General features: G+C 42.8%; 1 protein-coding gene across 2 annotated transcripts; it reads right to left on the bottom strand.

Annotated features, from left to right (window-relative positions):
* Nucleotides 1–404: 404 nt before the first annotated feature.
* CD7 (CD7 molecule) lies at nucleotides 405–7,574 on the bottom strand. 2 transcript variants are annotated; one of them, XM_057401416.1, is made up of 5 exons: nucleotides 7,198–7,574; nucleotides 5,328–5,666; nucleotides 3,474–3,824; nucleotides 2,030–2,139; nucleotides 405–1,060 (listed from the first exon to the last, which is right to left on the bottom strand). In XM_057401416.1, exons 1-5 carry the CDS (start codon nucleotides 7,265–7,267, stop codon nucleotides 950–952), a joined length of 981 nt encoding a protein of 326 aa, XP_057257399.1. In that variant the 5' UTR covers nucleotides 7,268–7,574; the 3' UTR covers nucleotides 405–949. The 2 variants fall into 2 exon arrangements, with proteins under 2 accessions (XP_057257399.1, XP_057257400.1); XM_057401417.1 differs by lacking the exon at nucleotides 405–1,060 and having other exon boundaries at nucleotides 3,508–3,824.
* Between the last annotated feature and the right edge of the window lie 7,946 nt (nucleotides 7,575–15,520).

Raw genomic sequence — 15,520 nt, 5'->3', positions numbered from 1 at the left:
CTAAGCCAAACTTAGTTCCCACCTGACTGATGGCTTTGATAAATTCCTTTTTAAGAGATTTGGATCTGATTTACCCGCACCCAGTGTGAAGTGCAGGCATTGGCTTTATCTCAGATCAGCTCACCTTGTACTGCACTGTGTAGGCTCACTGACCTGGAGAAATGCATTCAGCTGTATAGTCCTAAACGCTCTGGAGTTTGAAACAACACCAGCACATCACTAATACTCCTGCTGCCCCATAATGCCCCCATGCCCCAAGTCTGGTCCTTTTGCATGTCAACCACACCAAGACCCGCAGCAATCACACCAGTATCTCTGACAAAGGCCGTAATTTGAAATCCAGCCATTATGTTCTCTGCGTAAGCATCTCCCACACAGGCAGCACCTCACTCGTACCACGCTCTGCCACAACGTGTCTGAGGTCTCTTGAGACCAGATTTCTCTGCTGTAACTCTTGAGTAGTTTTCACTACCTGAGCTCTCCGGCAGACCCATGAGGATTCACAAGAGAACTACAATCCGTGCATATGTGGATCCATTGCATCTTACAGTCTTTCTGAGCAGTTACAAAGCTCAGAGCCAGGCCTCTCCATCATCTATCCCACCTTCCCTGAAAAGGTTATTGATCAGTCAAAGAAATGAGTCCATATGTTGCCTCCAGCCAGAAAGTATAGTCCAAAAAACACTACATTCCATCCTAAACTGCAAACACATGTGCAGGGTACCTGCATTTCTGTACATTTTATATACATTAACCAAAAAAAACCCCGAAATTACAAGTGATCAAAAACCAGAAAAAGCTTTGGAAATGAGGCAGGTTTTTCTTTCCTCTGAAGAAGGTAAGTGACAGCATTTTTTCAGTTCAGCTACCACATCAGGTTGCTAAGGCAGCTCTGAGGGAGACCTGTAAAGGAATGGTTGATCCATGCATGGTCCCAGCTGGCAGAAGCTTAATTGTCAATGGAGTAAGCGTTGGTTGTCCGCGAGGTGTGTTGTCTAACACTGTAAGACATGTCTTCGTACACTGTATTTGGGGGGTTGTTCTGGAAATACTTCTTCACCTGCAAAACAAACCGAAGAGCTATTCAGCACCGAACTTGAACAGACTCTGACCAAGGAGTCAGTTTACACCTCAGAGTCCATCTGTCTGAAATGGAAATGTACTTTCCAGCTGCCTCTCATCAGCCAGTGAGGGCTTAGACCATAGGTGGAAATTGTCAACCTATTTATTTAACTGTCTATTGTCAGTCTGATGTAATTTCACCAAAAGTTCCTTCAAGAGCTGGGTGCAGCTTTGGCCCCAGCACAAATAAGGAATATCCTTAGTTTGTTACTGGTTACACAAGGGACAGTTCCCAAAAGGCCTCTTGGCTTTGCAAGAATGATGTTATACCACTGGGTTTTAGCAGTGCTGAAGTGAAGGGACAAGATAAGGGTCTGGTCTGTGAGCCATACTCTGTCAATTTTGGGTCATTTTTATAGAGCAGAAGGATGTAGCAGAGACAGTTTCTGGGCACTGGCTGCACGATATGAGTGTAAATAACACCAGTAAAGGCAAAAAAATCTTGCTGGCCTTTCTTCTAGGACAGCGTAAAATTGTTCTCCTACAGCAACTTTCAGGCATGATGCTGTGCTCTCCTCCAAACATCCTCTTTACGTCTAATACAAGGTTAGTGTGCACAGTCCCATTCCCAACTACCAAAACAAAGCAGCGAAACAGAATAATGAGGTGCTCTGTTCGGGGAAATACGTGCAAACACATGGCTGTGTTATTGACTGTGAGGCTTGGTCTCAAAAGGCAAACAGTATCTCATTTACTAAGAGTTACAGAAACATAAGACGACACAGTCTTCACTGCCAAGAGCTTACAGCTAGGAGGCATTAACCAAGGGCAAAGAGGAGACAACAGAAAGCCATGATTCTTAAGGTTTATCAAATGTTTGCTTGGCTGTCACTGTTTACAAAGAATATCAAAAGCACCTATTCACTGCACCTGGATTCGGTTTTGCTTTGGCACCACAACAACTTACATCAACACGGTACAAGGTGCAGCACATCAGCACGGAAAACAGGAGAGTGACCATGGTGATAAGAACATAGATGAGCCAGGAACATTTCTCGCAGTCTGCCTGCTCTCCTTCTGCATGTAAAATTATATCAGTGTTATAAATATGAAGAGGTAGAATTCTATTTTTGGTATGAATAAAATATTATTCACTGGTCAGCAAAAAATCAATTATCAACAGCAAGCTACAGAGCCACATTTGTCATCCCATTATTATTGCCTACTGCTATTCTCCGTGCTTTTCTAGGGATGGCATGGCAGGGGGAGGTCAGTGAGAAGCACTCTACAAAGGTGGTAGCTTCTATAAGCACTGATCAGAAGTAGGACCACACACTTGTAATGGAAACAGAAAATGTTTCACTGCTGTATTACAGCAGTGCTGAGGGTTTGGCCAGGAGTATATAGGAGTTACAGCAAACAGCTAGGTTTGCAAGCAGAATAACAGGAGGAGGAGGCTACTGTGATCTGAAGTGTGTACACTGAGCACAACGGTGCTGGTGGAAAGGGTTAAAAGCTCAATTAATCCATCTCTGAATAACATAATACCGGTAATCACAATGCTTCCTTGATGTGCAGATGCTGCTTTCCCCAATCCACATTACTGAACCCTTGCACCAGTTATGGCCCAGCAGCACAGAGTGAGAGTACAGCCTTTTTTGCAGACTGAAGACAAATCCTCTGCAACTCTTAGGGCCTGTGTAAAGCTTATTTTAATTACCCAAAGATCTCATCACAGCCCAGTGCACAGGGTTAAACGACACTGGTAAGGTCAAAACCAAGCACTATATTGCTGGGTTTGTCTTTGTATAGCAAACGGTTACACCACTATCCTGCAGAAAAAAAAAAACACCCCTCTCTTTGGATCATGCTTCCAGAGTGCTCAGTGTGTAATAAGGGTGTGTGAGATCGTCTCTGCTATTATCTGTGGTACTTTAAGTAAGTGCCTGAGGACTTGTTCCATACTCCCTAGCATGAGCTATTTTGAAACACAGAGTCACTATAGAGAATGGTTTCTAAAAGACATTTATGGCACATGAAGGTCAAAGAACTGATGCTAAAAATACCAATTAATTCCCTAAAAGTGACGGATTATTCACAGACACAATGGAATGTTTGTTATCTGATTCTGAACTTGGTTTATTTTTAAGATGCAGGATTGTAGCAACTCTTTTCTTTTGTAATTCCCCTCTGGTTGCACAAGGCAGGTAGGAACATAGTGCTTGGCTGTGTCCTAAGACAACAGGGTAGAGGAGCCTGAGCACACTCTCCAAACTTCCCCAGGTACTGGAAGAAGTCTAGCCATGGATTAGTGCTTCCCCTGTCCTCACTAATGTTCTGCAAGCTTTAGGTCCAGCTTTTGTCTTACAACCTGCCTACAGTCTTTTACAATTGAACAAGTAAAAGGATACCTTTAATCAGCATCATGGTGCCACTTCTATTCACTGAGAGGAAAGAGGAGTTTTTCACCACTCCAGCACATACATATATGTCGCTGTCATTTCTGCATAGGTTGTGTAGAGTTATCACGATTTTCTCCCCTTCCTTCGAATACTCCAAGCGATTGGCAAAAGCAGGAAAAACAGTGGAAGTATTCTGACTCGAAACATACAGCACTGGTTCAGGCTGCACGTGAGTCTTGAGCAAGTAGTAGATCCTTTCATCTTCACGTGAGGCTTTCAATGCACAGGTAATGCTGACAGATTGGCCTTGCTGAGGATTCACATACAGCGGTGCCTGTTCAACAATCCCACTGGGTTTACCTAAGAACAAGAGAGATTAATGGCTACCACATACTTAACACCGTACAGTTGAACTATTAAATACAGTGATTTAAACACAGAAGTCAAGGACAGAAAAAAACGACCACAGAAATTTAGGTGAAATTATTTCTTTAGAGGCAACCCTTAGGCGTGCCTCGCGAGCCACCTGGCATGCTTTTGCTGAAAGTAGGATGGATCAAACACGTTTACCTGGTTGTAAAAGGTCTCCACCTGCCTACAAAATACGTATCTTTTGTACTGAACTCTTCTAAGGGAATACAGCTACATCAGCTTGCCTTTGAGAAATGGGTTATTGCCTGCTCTCTCACATGAGATTAAGATACAGCAAGATCTGGAGACCATTGGTCTGGGTGAAATCATACAGTGTGGGTCCCATGAGTGTTGAAAGTGTTCTCCAAAAAGCAGTTATTAATGGCTTGCTGTCCAGCTGGGAAGACAAGTTTCACCGAGTTCCTCTGAGGACAAGCCCCATCCCTTCTGACATTAACTAATGTGGATGAGGGACTGAAGACAGAATTCATCACATTTGTACAAGAGGTAATTCTGGGAAGGCGGCAAACATTATAGAGAAAAGGGGCAGAATCCCAAAGAGATACAAGGTAATTTAATAAAATAATTTGGAGAAACAGTACATAATCAACAAGATGGAATTCATGTGAGAAAACAGTCAAAAAGTTTGAGAAGGGAAACCTAAGGAAGGACAGGATAACTCTTCATAGATACAAATGGCTGTTACTGGCCCCGCAATCAATTATGTTTTGCATGCCCTGGGGACAGGAAAGTAAGAAAACCCTGCGATTTCTGGTGAAGCTGTAGCAGTTTAGAGGCTCTCATCAGCAGGGCAGGGATGTAGAGGACCTAGCTGCCAAAGAGAATACTGGGGACACAACCCTCTTACAATAAAAAGATTTAAAGAGGGAAAAATCTCTAACCAGAAACGTGGGCAAAAGGAGCACTCGTGCCCATCATCAACTGTTTGGTAAGAAGAGAAAAACCCCACATCCCTTTATCCACTGATGCCCAGCTTGCAAACCCTGACTAGCACCAACTTCCCAGTTGTTTTGAATTTTTCCCGTAAGATGTAATAATAAAAAGAAAAAGACATTAGTAAAAATCACTGCCAAAAACCAGCTCATTGTCTCCTAGTTATTCATAGAGACTGGAAAGATTGTTTTGGAAAGAGCTGACTGTCCTCGCCGTTTCCAAACTGCTGCAGCAACCTATGACTCATGTGAAAACCCATAGCTAGGGTTAAATTTGTTGTGGATTGATGTTCTGGGGGTTTTCTTGGTACTGTTCTATCTAAAGTGTTTTCTTCATCTGTTCACAGAACAGACTCACAGTTTCCTTTAAACCAGTACATTACCTGAGCAGACATGGGGAAAGTCCTGTCAGACTCTCTCTCCCATTATGCTTTCTTTCAATCTTTGATTTCAAATATATAGCTATATTTATTAGTTCATGACAGAAAAGGTGCAGTACCTTTTACCACTACTATGGTTGTCTTCCCAAACAGCTTTTTGTGATAGCTTTTGGTTTTAACATATGTACTGCATTGATAGATATTAGAATCCGATTCCTGTACATTGTGCAGAGTTATCCTGAGATTGCTTCCTTCCTTTGAGTACTTGGTGCGGTTAGCCAAAGCAGGAAGGATATATGAAGTATTCTGCTTGGAAACATATACCACATTGACAGGCTGTATGCTAGTTGTCAAGTATGTTCCCACTTCATTTTCTGAACCTTTAATTGAACAAGTTATGCTGATGGTTTCTCCTTCGTGAACACTGATAATGTCTGTTGACTCTTCATTTTCTCCACCTAAAAATAAGAAATGAAATTGGAATTGTAATATCAGTGTTCTTCTCAATCTATTCTTAATATCAGAGTAGTTTCCAAAACTAGTCCGTCAGCAGAACTGCTGTTTGAGACTGGACCTTGCCCTTGCTATTGTGCACCCATCGTCTCTTGGCTGCCCTGAAGCCGATAGTGCCTTTCATGCCTGTTGACCTGTGGAATTCAACATTTTCATGCCTCAGCAAAAAAAGAGGCTTGTTACTCATTAAAAATATTTAGTCTGCTCTGTAGCTTCCAGTATGATCCCATTAATTCTCAAAATACAAGCTTCATTGAACTCAGCCCAATAATTGGAGCAAAGTCTGGAATACAAAAGTATCAAAAAATAGCAGAGAATGGAAGAAAACTACACTTCAAAAAACAAAAAGAAAGGAGGCTTTAGCAGCATCAGTCAAGTGGATAATGTCGCCTCTTAGGAAGAGAATTGCAGAAGGTGCAATTCCAGCCTATGGTAAGAAACAAAGGTATAAAAATATGTAATGAGACCCTTTGAGTCCCCAAATGACCTTGAGAGCAAAAGAATCTGACCAGTAAGTACTCATGCAATGAACAGCAAGGAACAGAGGGATCAAACAGGAAACACCTAAAAGAAATGACATTAAAAAGCAAGGGCAGGCCAATGAAATGTAGAGTATTGCATATCTAGGACAAACATAGTCTAGAAAAGGGAGAATTACTCACTGTTGACAAGCAAATTAAGGATCCCTACATACTTAAAACAATTAGTTTTAATAAAGGAACAAGCACAGAAAGACCAGATCATGGAATTTTGATACAGTCGGTCAATCTGACCTCATCAGACATTCCTCCTACAACACCTAAAGAAGGAACTAAGGCAACCCAGGAGTTGTCAGCAATTACCTTCCAGAGCAGCAGAGAAAAAGGGTTATGGAGAAAGCTGGAGAAGTACAGAGCACTCAGCCTTTACAAACGGGGAAGGAAAGCCCAGGAAATCCATCTCCATCATCCTGATGCACAAATCAGTATTGTCCCTTCAACAAACATTAACGAAAAAAGGGCAAAATATTCTCACCAGTTTTACTGCCTCCAGCCTGTACTCTCAATAGCTACAACAATATTTAGCATTGGATATTTCTGGTAAGGCTTCAATAATTTTGTCTCTAGTATATATCAATACTCATTTCTATCCAGTAGTGGGCTCCCCTGTCAACCTTAGCAATACAGACTCAGTTCATTACTGCGAATTCTGGGAAATTTCCCAGTAATTCCCACAGCTGGGGGAATCCCTGGGGAATGCACTGCTTCCACAGTGCACAACCTCTCTGTAGAAAAGTTCAGATTATACAATTTTTAAGCTGTTTTCTAAAATCTCATCCGATGATTTCACAGAATGTTTCCCAAGGTTCCACCTCTCTTTGGCTGCTGGTGAATTTGCCAGGAACCTGCTTGAGACAGACCAAGGCGGAGCGGAAGGTAGGAAAGAAAAGAAAAGATTTAGACTTGTGAAGTGCAAGAGCATCTGTGCTGTACATACCGTTCTGGCCAGGGAAGCACGGGAGGTGCAGAAGAAAGAGCAATGCAGTTAGGAGACATATCCATGGCATTTTCAAGGGTCTTTTTACTTGTTCTCTATTGTCTCACTGATGAGAGCAAGACCCAAAGTGCTGTAAGCCACAACTGCCTTCTTTTCTTCCAGCTACACCAGCTGTTTACTGAAGGCAGTTTAGCAATGTGCGGCTTTCAGTTTAGTATGATAATGAATGTGATGGAGGGTGGGGGGAGATTTCTCTCCAGAGGTGCATCTTGGTTTTGACTTCACACTTAAAACACCCACGGTTTCCTACTACTGAACAACCCCCAACCCTGAGGGCAGGACTTTAAACAGTGCTCTGTAGTGAGCACTTACCTGCCCTTTACAATCAACTGAGGAAAAATAAGCTCGAAGCTGCTCTTCACAGTGTTCAACTCAGGCAATGATCTCCCAGTTGGGTCCCTGCTGGAAATGTAGATGCTCGGTACAATCAGTTCAGTGGTCAGTTTTCCCACTGGCTGGTTGGTGCAAATGTCTTGGCTTTGTAAAGAGTGAGTAGCTGAGAGATGTTCCCTTACTTCAGATAAACCTTAAATTCTTGTACCTCTTCACATGCCTCCTGCCTTCACATTTAATGACACATTCTGTAGTGTCTGCAGCATGAGAGCTGGTAACCAGGGAGTCTCTGCCACAGTTCACATGTGGCTCCTGCTCTCTCCCCGATGTGCTGAAAAACTCCTCTTGCTTTGTTCTCTGTGTGAAGACGTCAGGAAAGGGGTGCATTCCCAAAGAGTTTCTTGAATGCTTGGAAGCTTAGGCATTCCATCAGTCATTGTAAAGGAAACAGAGTTCAGGCAGGCTGTGAAATGACCCTTCAATTAGCCTTAGAGAGGCTCACGACTGGACACAAAAGCAGATATCTCTTACTCCCTGTCTTTGCTTTAGTAATATTTAAGCGAATCATGACAGTAGTACTGGATTATGAGTTTGTGAATCATCTAATGGTGATGCTTTGTAAAAGAGATTAACATACCAAGTAACGACACATCAACAGAGGGTTACCAATGAATAGTGAGGTTTTAAGTTGTTTCATTGTGAATAGAATAACAACACAAATAAAAAAAAAACCAAACATTAAAATGAAATTACAAATACCAAATGATGGCGTTTGGCGAGCCAGAGCCATCTTTTTTCATAAACAACTATTTTCCTATATTTGTATATTGCAGAACAACACAGTGCAGCTTCCCAGAACAAATATTGTAGATTTTTAAAGCTGTTCCTCCTGAGAGGTGGGATAATTGGTGTCTAACAGCACAATACAGTTCAGGAGGGGCAAAGTGAAACAGCTGGCATCGATGCCTCTGAATATCACAATCTGTGCAATCATCAGTAGAAAGAAGAAACCAAAATGAAAATGTGCTTGAGTGAGCCATAAGGAGTGTGACTGATCAGCTCTCTGGCCCCAACCGGTGCTAAAGAGTAGAAATCAAATCTGCACATCATTAAACCTGAATCCCTCAAATTAATACCATGTGAGTTCTCAAATATCATTTTGTCCCTTTTCCAAACAACTCAAAATCTGAGTTTAGACCAAAACCACCCAGTGTCAGCCAGCAATTTGAACACCAGATACACACACCCAGAGGTTTTTCTATACACACACGTTTGTGTGTATACATAGACCATACAAAAGAGCTGCCATGTTGAGGACCATCTTTAGAACAGAACACAGCTGCACATGCGAGGCTAACCACAAAGTGCTGGCATAAGTGGACCAAGGAGAAAAATAATGTTTGTTCCTCATAGACTGTTTCAAATAGGAAGTTCTGGGAGCAGAAGATACCTTGTGCTTAACCACTATGTGGTCATAAAAGAAACATAATCTGTGAGAGCGATGACTGCTTAAGCAATAACACAGATTGCTACCTCTAAAGCATGTATCAGCTAGCAACAGTAACAAGGAAATGGTTAGAAAAATGGTAACTGAGTAACATGTAGAGGAATATTTGTGCGGCGGGGTTTTATTGGTTCTTCCTCATAACGCCCTTGTAAGCTTAAAGTATATAATCAAGAGACTTCGTCAAAGAAACAATTCCGTAGCCCCATGGAGTCCGTGACATCGTGCACCACACTGCCACAGCCTTCAATTTGAAGACAGGATTTTTCTAGGTGTAGGAAAACAATGTGTGCATCACTGGAAATCTCCAGAATCTCGGCATGCAGCTTGACTGCGTACGCTGGAGCAATCGGCACTTCCTCGAAGGCACCCACAGCAACAATTTACAGCAGAGGGAAGCAGAATCTAAAGCATTTGTGATACCTACAGTGCGGCCAAAAACTGAAAGGCCTATACCCATTTTGAGTGCTCCTTTCCCAGCCTATAGCAGCTGATATGTTATCACCTCCAAAAAGGATGTCTTTTACCCCAAAAAACCTCTTCCTCACTCACTCCTTTTAGACTCAGCTCTACTCCATTGAAAAGTTGCAGCAGCCCTGTTCTGTGTTAAGGTGCTGTGTAAAGAGGGAAAGTCTTTTCCTTCTACCTCTAAATTCTTGTACAGTCTGGATTCTTTATGGGCAACCTTAGCTCTGGCTTACTGAATAACTATACTATCACATTCTTCATGATGGAACATAATAACATAACATGAAGAAGTTATTTTAACTGGATCAAAACATAATCAGTAAATACCTAAAAGCCTTTGAATAGCTGGGGATTGCCATCTCTTCATGATGTTTTGCCTGCATTCCACCACATTAAAACTAGAAAGACAAAATCCAACAAATAAGCTGACAGCTGAGTTAAAAGGGTATCTCAGATCAGCATGAGTGTAAAGCCTCCACTGGGGAGGGAAAACCACCTCCTAACAGCACTCGTCCGCTGTGCCAAACAAGAAACAAATTGAAGCACAGCGGTTTTTCTGCATTTCTGACATTAATTAATAACATATTTTTGGATGTCTTTCATTATGAACTTTTCCCTTTAGATTTGATCGTAGCAAATTTCGAGAGTCACATGACAACCCACATCCTTTGAGATTTCCTGCTGGAAGTTTCAGCTACAGGTTTATGGGTAATTAAACTATGTAAAAGTGATTCCACAAGTGTTCACACTGTTACACAGACCTGCTTTTCCAGTCGTGCTGCTGCTCCTTTTTGCCCAAAAGCCTTGTCATGGTTTAAGCTTGACAGGTAACTCAGAACCATGCAGCCGCTCACTCATTCCTCTCCTCCTTCCCCCCAGTTCTGGGCGGCATGGGGAGGAGAATGGAAAGAATGTAAACCCCATGGGTTAAGAACAGTCCAGTAACTAAGGTGTAACACAAACCCACTACTGCTACCACCAACAGTAATAATGATATGGGAAATAACAAGGAGGAGAAAGCAATTGCTCACCATCCACTGACTGATACCCAGCCCGACTCAAGCAGTGATCTGGGCCTTCCAGGTGACTCCCCCCAGTTTCTATACTGGGCATGGCTTGCTGTGATATGGAATACCCCTTTGGCTGCTTTGGGTCAGGTGTCCTGGCTCTTGGCTCTGCTACCTCCCAGCTTCCTGTGCCCCTCCTCACTGACAGAGCATGAGACTGAAAAGTCCTTGATCGGGGTAAGCATTACTGAGCAACAACTTAAAACATCAGAGTGTTATCAGCGCTGTTCTTAGGGTAAAGTCTAAAACACAGCACTGCACCTGCTACTAGGAAGGAGAAAAAACTGCTACAGCTGAACCCAGGAGAAGCCTGAAGCTAGGTTAGGTGTAATAAACTTTTGGAGATTTAACTGAACCAAGTGTGAATGATAAACCATTTCAACTACGAAATGGGGATCCCTGAAGTGCAGCATTCATCACACACTGCCTGCACACAGCATACCTAAACCTGTCTTCAGATGCAGGGATTGTAAGAGGTTCTTTTTTTGATCTAGAGATCACCTGGGAGTTAAAAACAATAAAGACCTATGGGTGTGCTATCACATTATGAAATGGAAGACACGCAGTGAGCATCCGCCTCAAGGTTCAGCAAAACCTGCCTGAGCACAGATACAGTTCTCTGCAGAATTTCACATGGACTGATCATTTCAGTCATGCAAACCATTGACAGAATTCAGCTGGTTTACACCTGGGCTGCTGAGCCCAGCACACATCTTGCAGCACCTGCTGTCCTCAGCGAAGCACCAGGACGGGATGGGAGATCCAGGGAGCTTCTTGTATTGCTCGTGAAAGCCTGAAGCTGGACAACTGTGGCTGAAGGGTATTCGCTGAACATATGGATTTCGTGACGGAACATTCATGAAAACTGCCATGAGGTCTCTCACAAAATGAGCTTCTTGAGCTGGATGCTGTATGATGCTACTGAGAAGTGTGCTGCTAGCACCAAACCTGCTATTCTCATTTGTGGATGCTTTTCCAATAGGTGTGAGGCTGTAACTGTCAGAAGCCACTCCCGAGTCTTCTAACAGCTGCAGAATTGAAGGAAAAATATGTGAGGCCAAAGGCACAGGTTGATTTCAATAAGAATTACAATCCAATTGTCTGTATTTTGGCTTGGAAATCTGAAAGGTAACAGGATTGCACCTCCATTGCCCAGCAAGTTCATGGCATCTCTGCTGAAACCCTGCCCTGCTTGCTGTGGCCCAGCAGCCTTTGCCTCAGAGAGGCTCTAGGACAGGCCTGGATCATCACCCAGTGTTACACCCCAGGGCAGGACCTCACAGAAACCACTAGTGGGAAATGTTTTACCTGTCACACTAATATATCCATTAATACATCTTACTGTAACAACTGCAGTGAGACTAGTGTTATCTTTATTGAGTTTTGCAAACACTTGTGCAACTCATTTTTCTCAGGCATCCTTGTGTTTTGTCCAACTGTAGATGTTCAAACATCTCGGCTTGTTCCCATTGGCTTCCTTTAGAGTTGCCAGGGAGGCACCTTCACAAGGTAATTCACCTGTTTCATCTTAAAACCATTTTAAGGTGAGATGAATCATCTTCTCAAGACAGCTATTTCACTCCATTCACTAGAAAGGGAGCACAAGACAAAAATCTTAAGCTTTAACTGAATTCTGACCAACAATTTAACCTTAAACAAATTCAGACTTAGAAATTTAATTGTTTAATTGTTTTCTCCTAAAAAGAAAAAGAACCCACCATTTATTTTTACAGGATGGACTAGTTCGGGAATTAAGAGATGTCTCAGCTTCTGGCATTACACATTGTCTCATAAACCCTGGTGCCAGGTTGGTTATAAGATACAGGAGGAAGCTGTATGTCAAGGGGTGTCTATAGAAGCGTGCACATGATCAACACATGAGTAGTGGAACCACTGCAAACTCATGAGCTAAAATCTATTGACTCAGACTTGATGCAGGGAGGAAATGGGCATCCGCTGAACACGGTCCTAGTCAACATATCTAGTCTTTCACTGACCACCCTCCTGCCACTCTAGTAATGTGATTTCACCATTTAACATAATTAAATGTAGTTTGATTAAAATCAAATCTTACCATGAGGTCTGACGAAGCACTATGACAGTTCCTAGAAAAAACAACAACAGCAAAAAGGTAAAGTACCGGCATTAGCAAAGATTTACTTAGAAGAATTAAAACTAACAAATTTGCAGTTGTTTTTCCCCAGTGGATATGTATCTGAAATGCCTGAGCAACTCACTGGTGTCCATCTCCAAGAGATTCACAGGCCTTGTGAACCTGTACGAAACCCCACCACATATGGCAGGTCTGATCCTTTGCCACATGACAGCACAGCTGGATCTCAAGTTCTATACTCTACTGTAGTACAACTGTTCTGAAGTATGAGGAGGTTTAATATCATCTCACTTTAAGAATATTGCAGTCTCTGTGGTGTGGGGGAAGGAAGAGCAAAAGGCAGGTATTTCCAAGTGATTTTACTCACATGACTCCTTATTCACTCCACGGAGCCTATCCCAGCCCTTTCATAGAATGGTTTGGGTGGGAAGTAACCTTAAAGCTCACCCAGTTCCAACCCCTGCCACGGGCAGGGACCCCTTCCACTAGAGCAGCTTGCTCCAAGCCCCTGTGTCCAACCTGGCCTTGAACACTGCCAGGGATGGGGCAGCCACAGCTTCTCTGGGCACCCTGTGCCAGCACCTCAGCACCCTCACAGGGAAGAGCTTCTGCCTAAGAGCTCATCTCAGTCTCCCCCCTTCGAGTTTAAAGCCATTGCCACATGCTTTTGTCAAAAGTCTCTTGTTGGCCCCCTTTCCATGCATATTACTTTGTAAAACAAACTCCCCACTTGGATGCATTTAGGAAAATATCCTTTCTTAAATTTAAATTGGCTCTTTATCAGGCAGAGCTGTGAGTGGGAACCTTCCACCTAAAGGACCTGTCAGTCCATGTCTGGATATCAGCAGTCTCCTGGCTGGGATACGTCTCTGCAGGGAAAGCTGCACAGCAATGTTGCAGTCTGAGCCCGCTCCAAGGAGCTGGATCCCATAGGGGTAAGGCTGAGCAGGGCAGTCACTTAGATGGGTAACTGTAGCAATGAGGAAATGTATTCTGTGCTTATTTTTCTCAGTAAAGCAGCTGACTGGGTCCTGTGTCACGGCAGCAAATGCAGTGGTGGAATTCCTACCAGCTGCTAGCCCAGCCTCCCCTTCACAATGAATATAATTTAACAACTTGTTATGGAAATGAGATCCAGAAAGAAAACCCTGTATGCTGCTTCTACTACCAGCACTGCTTGCAAGGCATGTTACCCATAGGAAGCATCACATTTTGTCAGACTGTACCGTTTCTTTTCTGTAGCACACAACATGTTGCCAGAGCTGCTGCTGCACAAAGCACAAGAATTGTTACTGTGGTGATGATGCCAACGTTGCTCTTTTCAGTGACCAAATACTGAGGATTATCTGGAGAGCAGAAGAAAATAAAGTCCATGTGACTCAAACAGGTGTGCCAAGAAATAAGCCTGCCTCAGAAGCAGCACCTAGGGAGAACTGGGGCTGGTGCTTCTGCAAAAGCTGACTATGAGAAAAGGAACTGATGAATGAGAGAACAAACAGCCTCTGGCTTAGGGTATTTTAATATCATCTCACATCAATGAAGATGCCTGTAACAAAATAATGGCTATTAACATTTGAAGCTAATCCTTGACTCCCCACCACAACAGGTACCTTTGAACCTCCATCTCAACTGAAAAAAAACAAAATGAAAAGGGACAAAACCCATCCTTAGTGGTGGGTTAAAAGGCCACATGGGAAATCCATTTTGACCATTTTTAAAGCACTTCAATGCACGGGAATTTAAACATACAAATATCTAGAAAGCTTGCTTTAATACTGGTCCAATTTGGAAGAGAAATCATAGAATCATCCAGCAAACATTCAAAAATTACAAAAAAAAAGAAACAACCCCCTAGCCAAAACCAAAAAAAACCTCACCAAACAAACATCAGAGCAAAGAGTGAAGAAAAGCCATACCCTTACTAAGGGCTGTTTCCAGAAGAGACTAAATAGTGTTTACTGGTCTCAAGCAAAGATGCCCTGTTTGTCCATAACCTAAGGAAGATGCTAGGGATTTCTACAGTGAAAGAAATTTGGATACCAAAATACCTGTATGTGACAAATGCCCTCTTAGTCTAGAGGTGAAGTCTCATTTATCACTTACTGTTAAGTGGAATTCTTGGAAACTTGTTGCACAGCCATCATGACCCCTCAGCATCCCTGTATCTACAGCTACACCGCTACAGTCACAGAAACCTGTAGCTATGGATACGTAAGTCCAGGACTGGGCACCTACAGGGCCTAGTGGAAAGTCTTTGAGTTTGGATGGCTACAGCATGTGTGGGTCCAAGGTACGAAGGTTCAGTACATCTCCCCATGCCACCCATGTGAAACTCTGTTCACAGCTGTCCAGGCAAAACTCCCTCAAAGTAAAAGGCAAACACATACATGAAGCTATTACCTTGATTTCCCTCACCAGCGATGGTAGTTGTTGATTTTCTGGGTTCCTCCTTCAACACTTCAGTGTAGCACCTCAAGGTATGGTTGGGCACTGAGAGGTTTGTGCTTGTTTTGCAGCAAATTTTAACCTCCTCTGTAATGATGGTACCCGACCCATTTTCCAAGAAAGCCGAAAGACAGAAGGAGTTTTAGTTATAAAGATGGATCATTTATAAGCTCTTCAATCGAGGGTTAAAAAGGCTAGAACACAGGCGGGCCCTCCATTTACCACAAGTAGTTGGAGATTCTTGCAACCATGTTTAATTCACCAACTGTTCAAATTAACAGTTAGCTTTTCTTTTCCCTTAAACTGTGAATTGTTCTGGGAGCCAATAATGGA

The sequence above is a fragment of the Pezoporus wallicus genome, unplaced genomic scaffold (genome assembly GCF_028554395.1).
Source record: "Pezoporus wallicus isolate ANWC-B61680 ecotype Strahan unplaced genomic scaffold, APGP_CSIRO_Pwel_v1 contig_8702, whole genome shotgun sequence".
NCBI lineage: Eukaryota > Metazoa > Chordata > Aves > Psittaciformes > Psittacidae > Pezoporus > Pezoporus wallicus.
Note: the sequence above shows the minus strand (reverse complement) of the source record. Positions and strands in the feature narration are given on the sequence as shown.

What these genes read in the sequence shown, in the direction of transcription:
- CD7 (XM_057401416.1), bottom strand. Translation starts at nt 7,267, where the DNA reads ATGCCATGGATATGTCTCCTAACTGCATTGCTCTTTCTTCTGCACCTC. An exon ending in GTGCTTCCCTGGCCAGAACG is followed by an intron (nt 5,667 to 7,197) that starts GTATGTACAGCA and finishes TCTTATTTTTAG; the next exon opens with GTGGAGAAAATGAAGAGTCA. An exon ending in AACCATAGTAGTGGTAAAAG is followed by an intron (nt 3,825 to 5,327) that starts GTACTGCACCTT and finishes TCTTGTTCTTAG; the next exon opens with GTAAACCCAGTGGGATTGTT.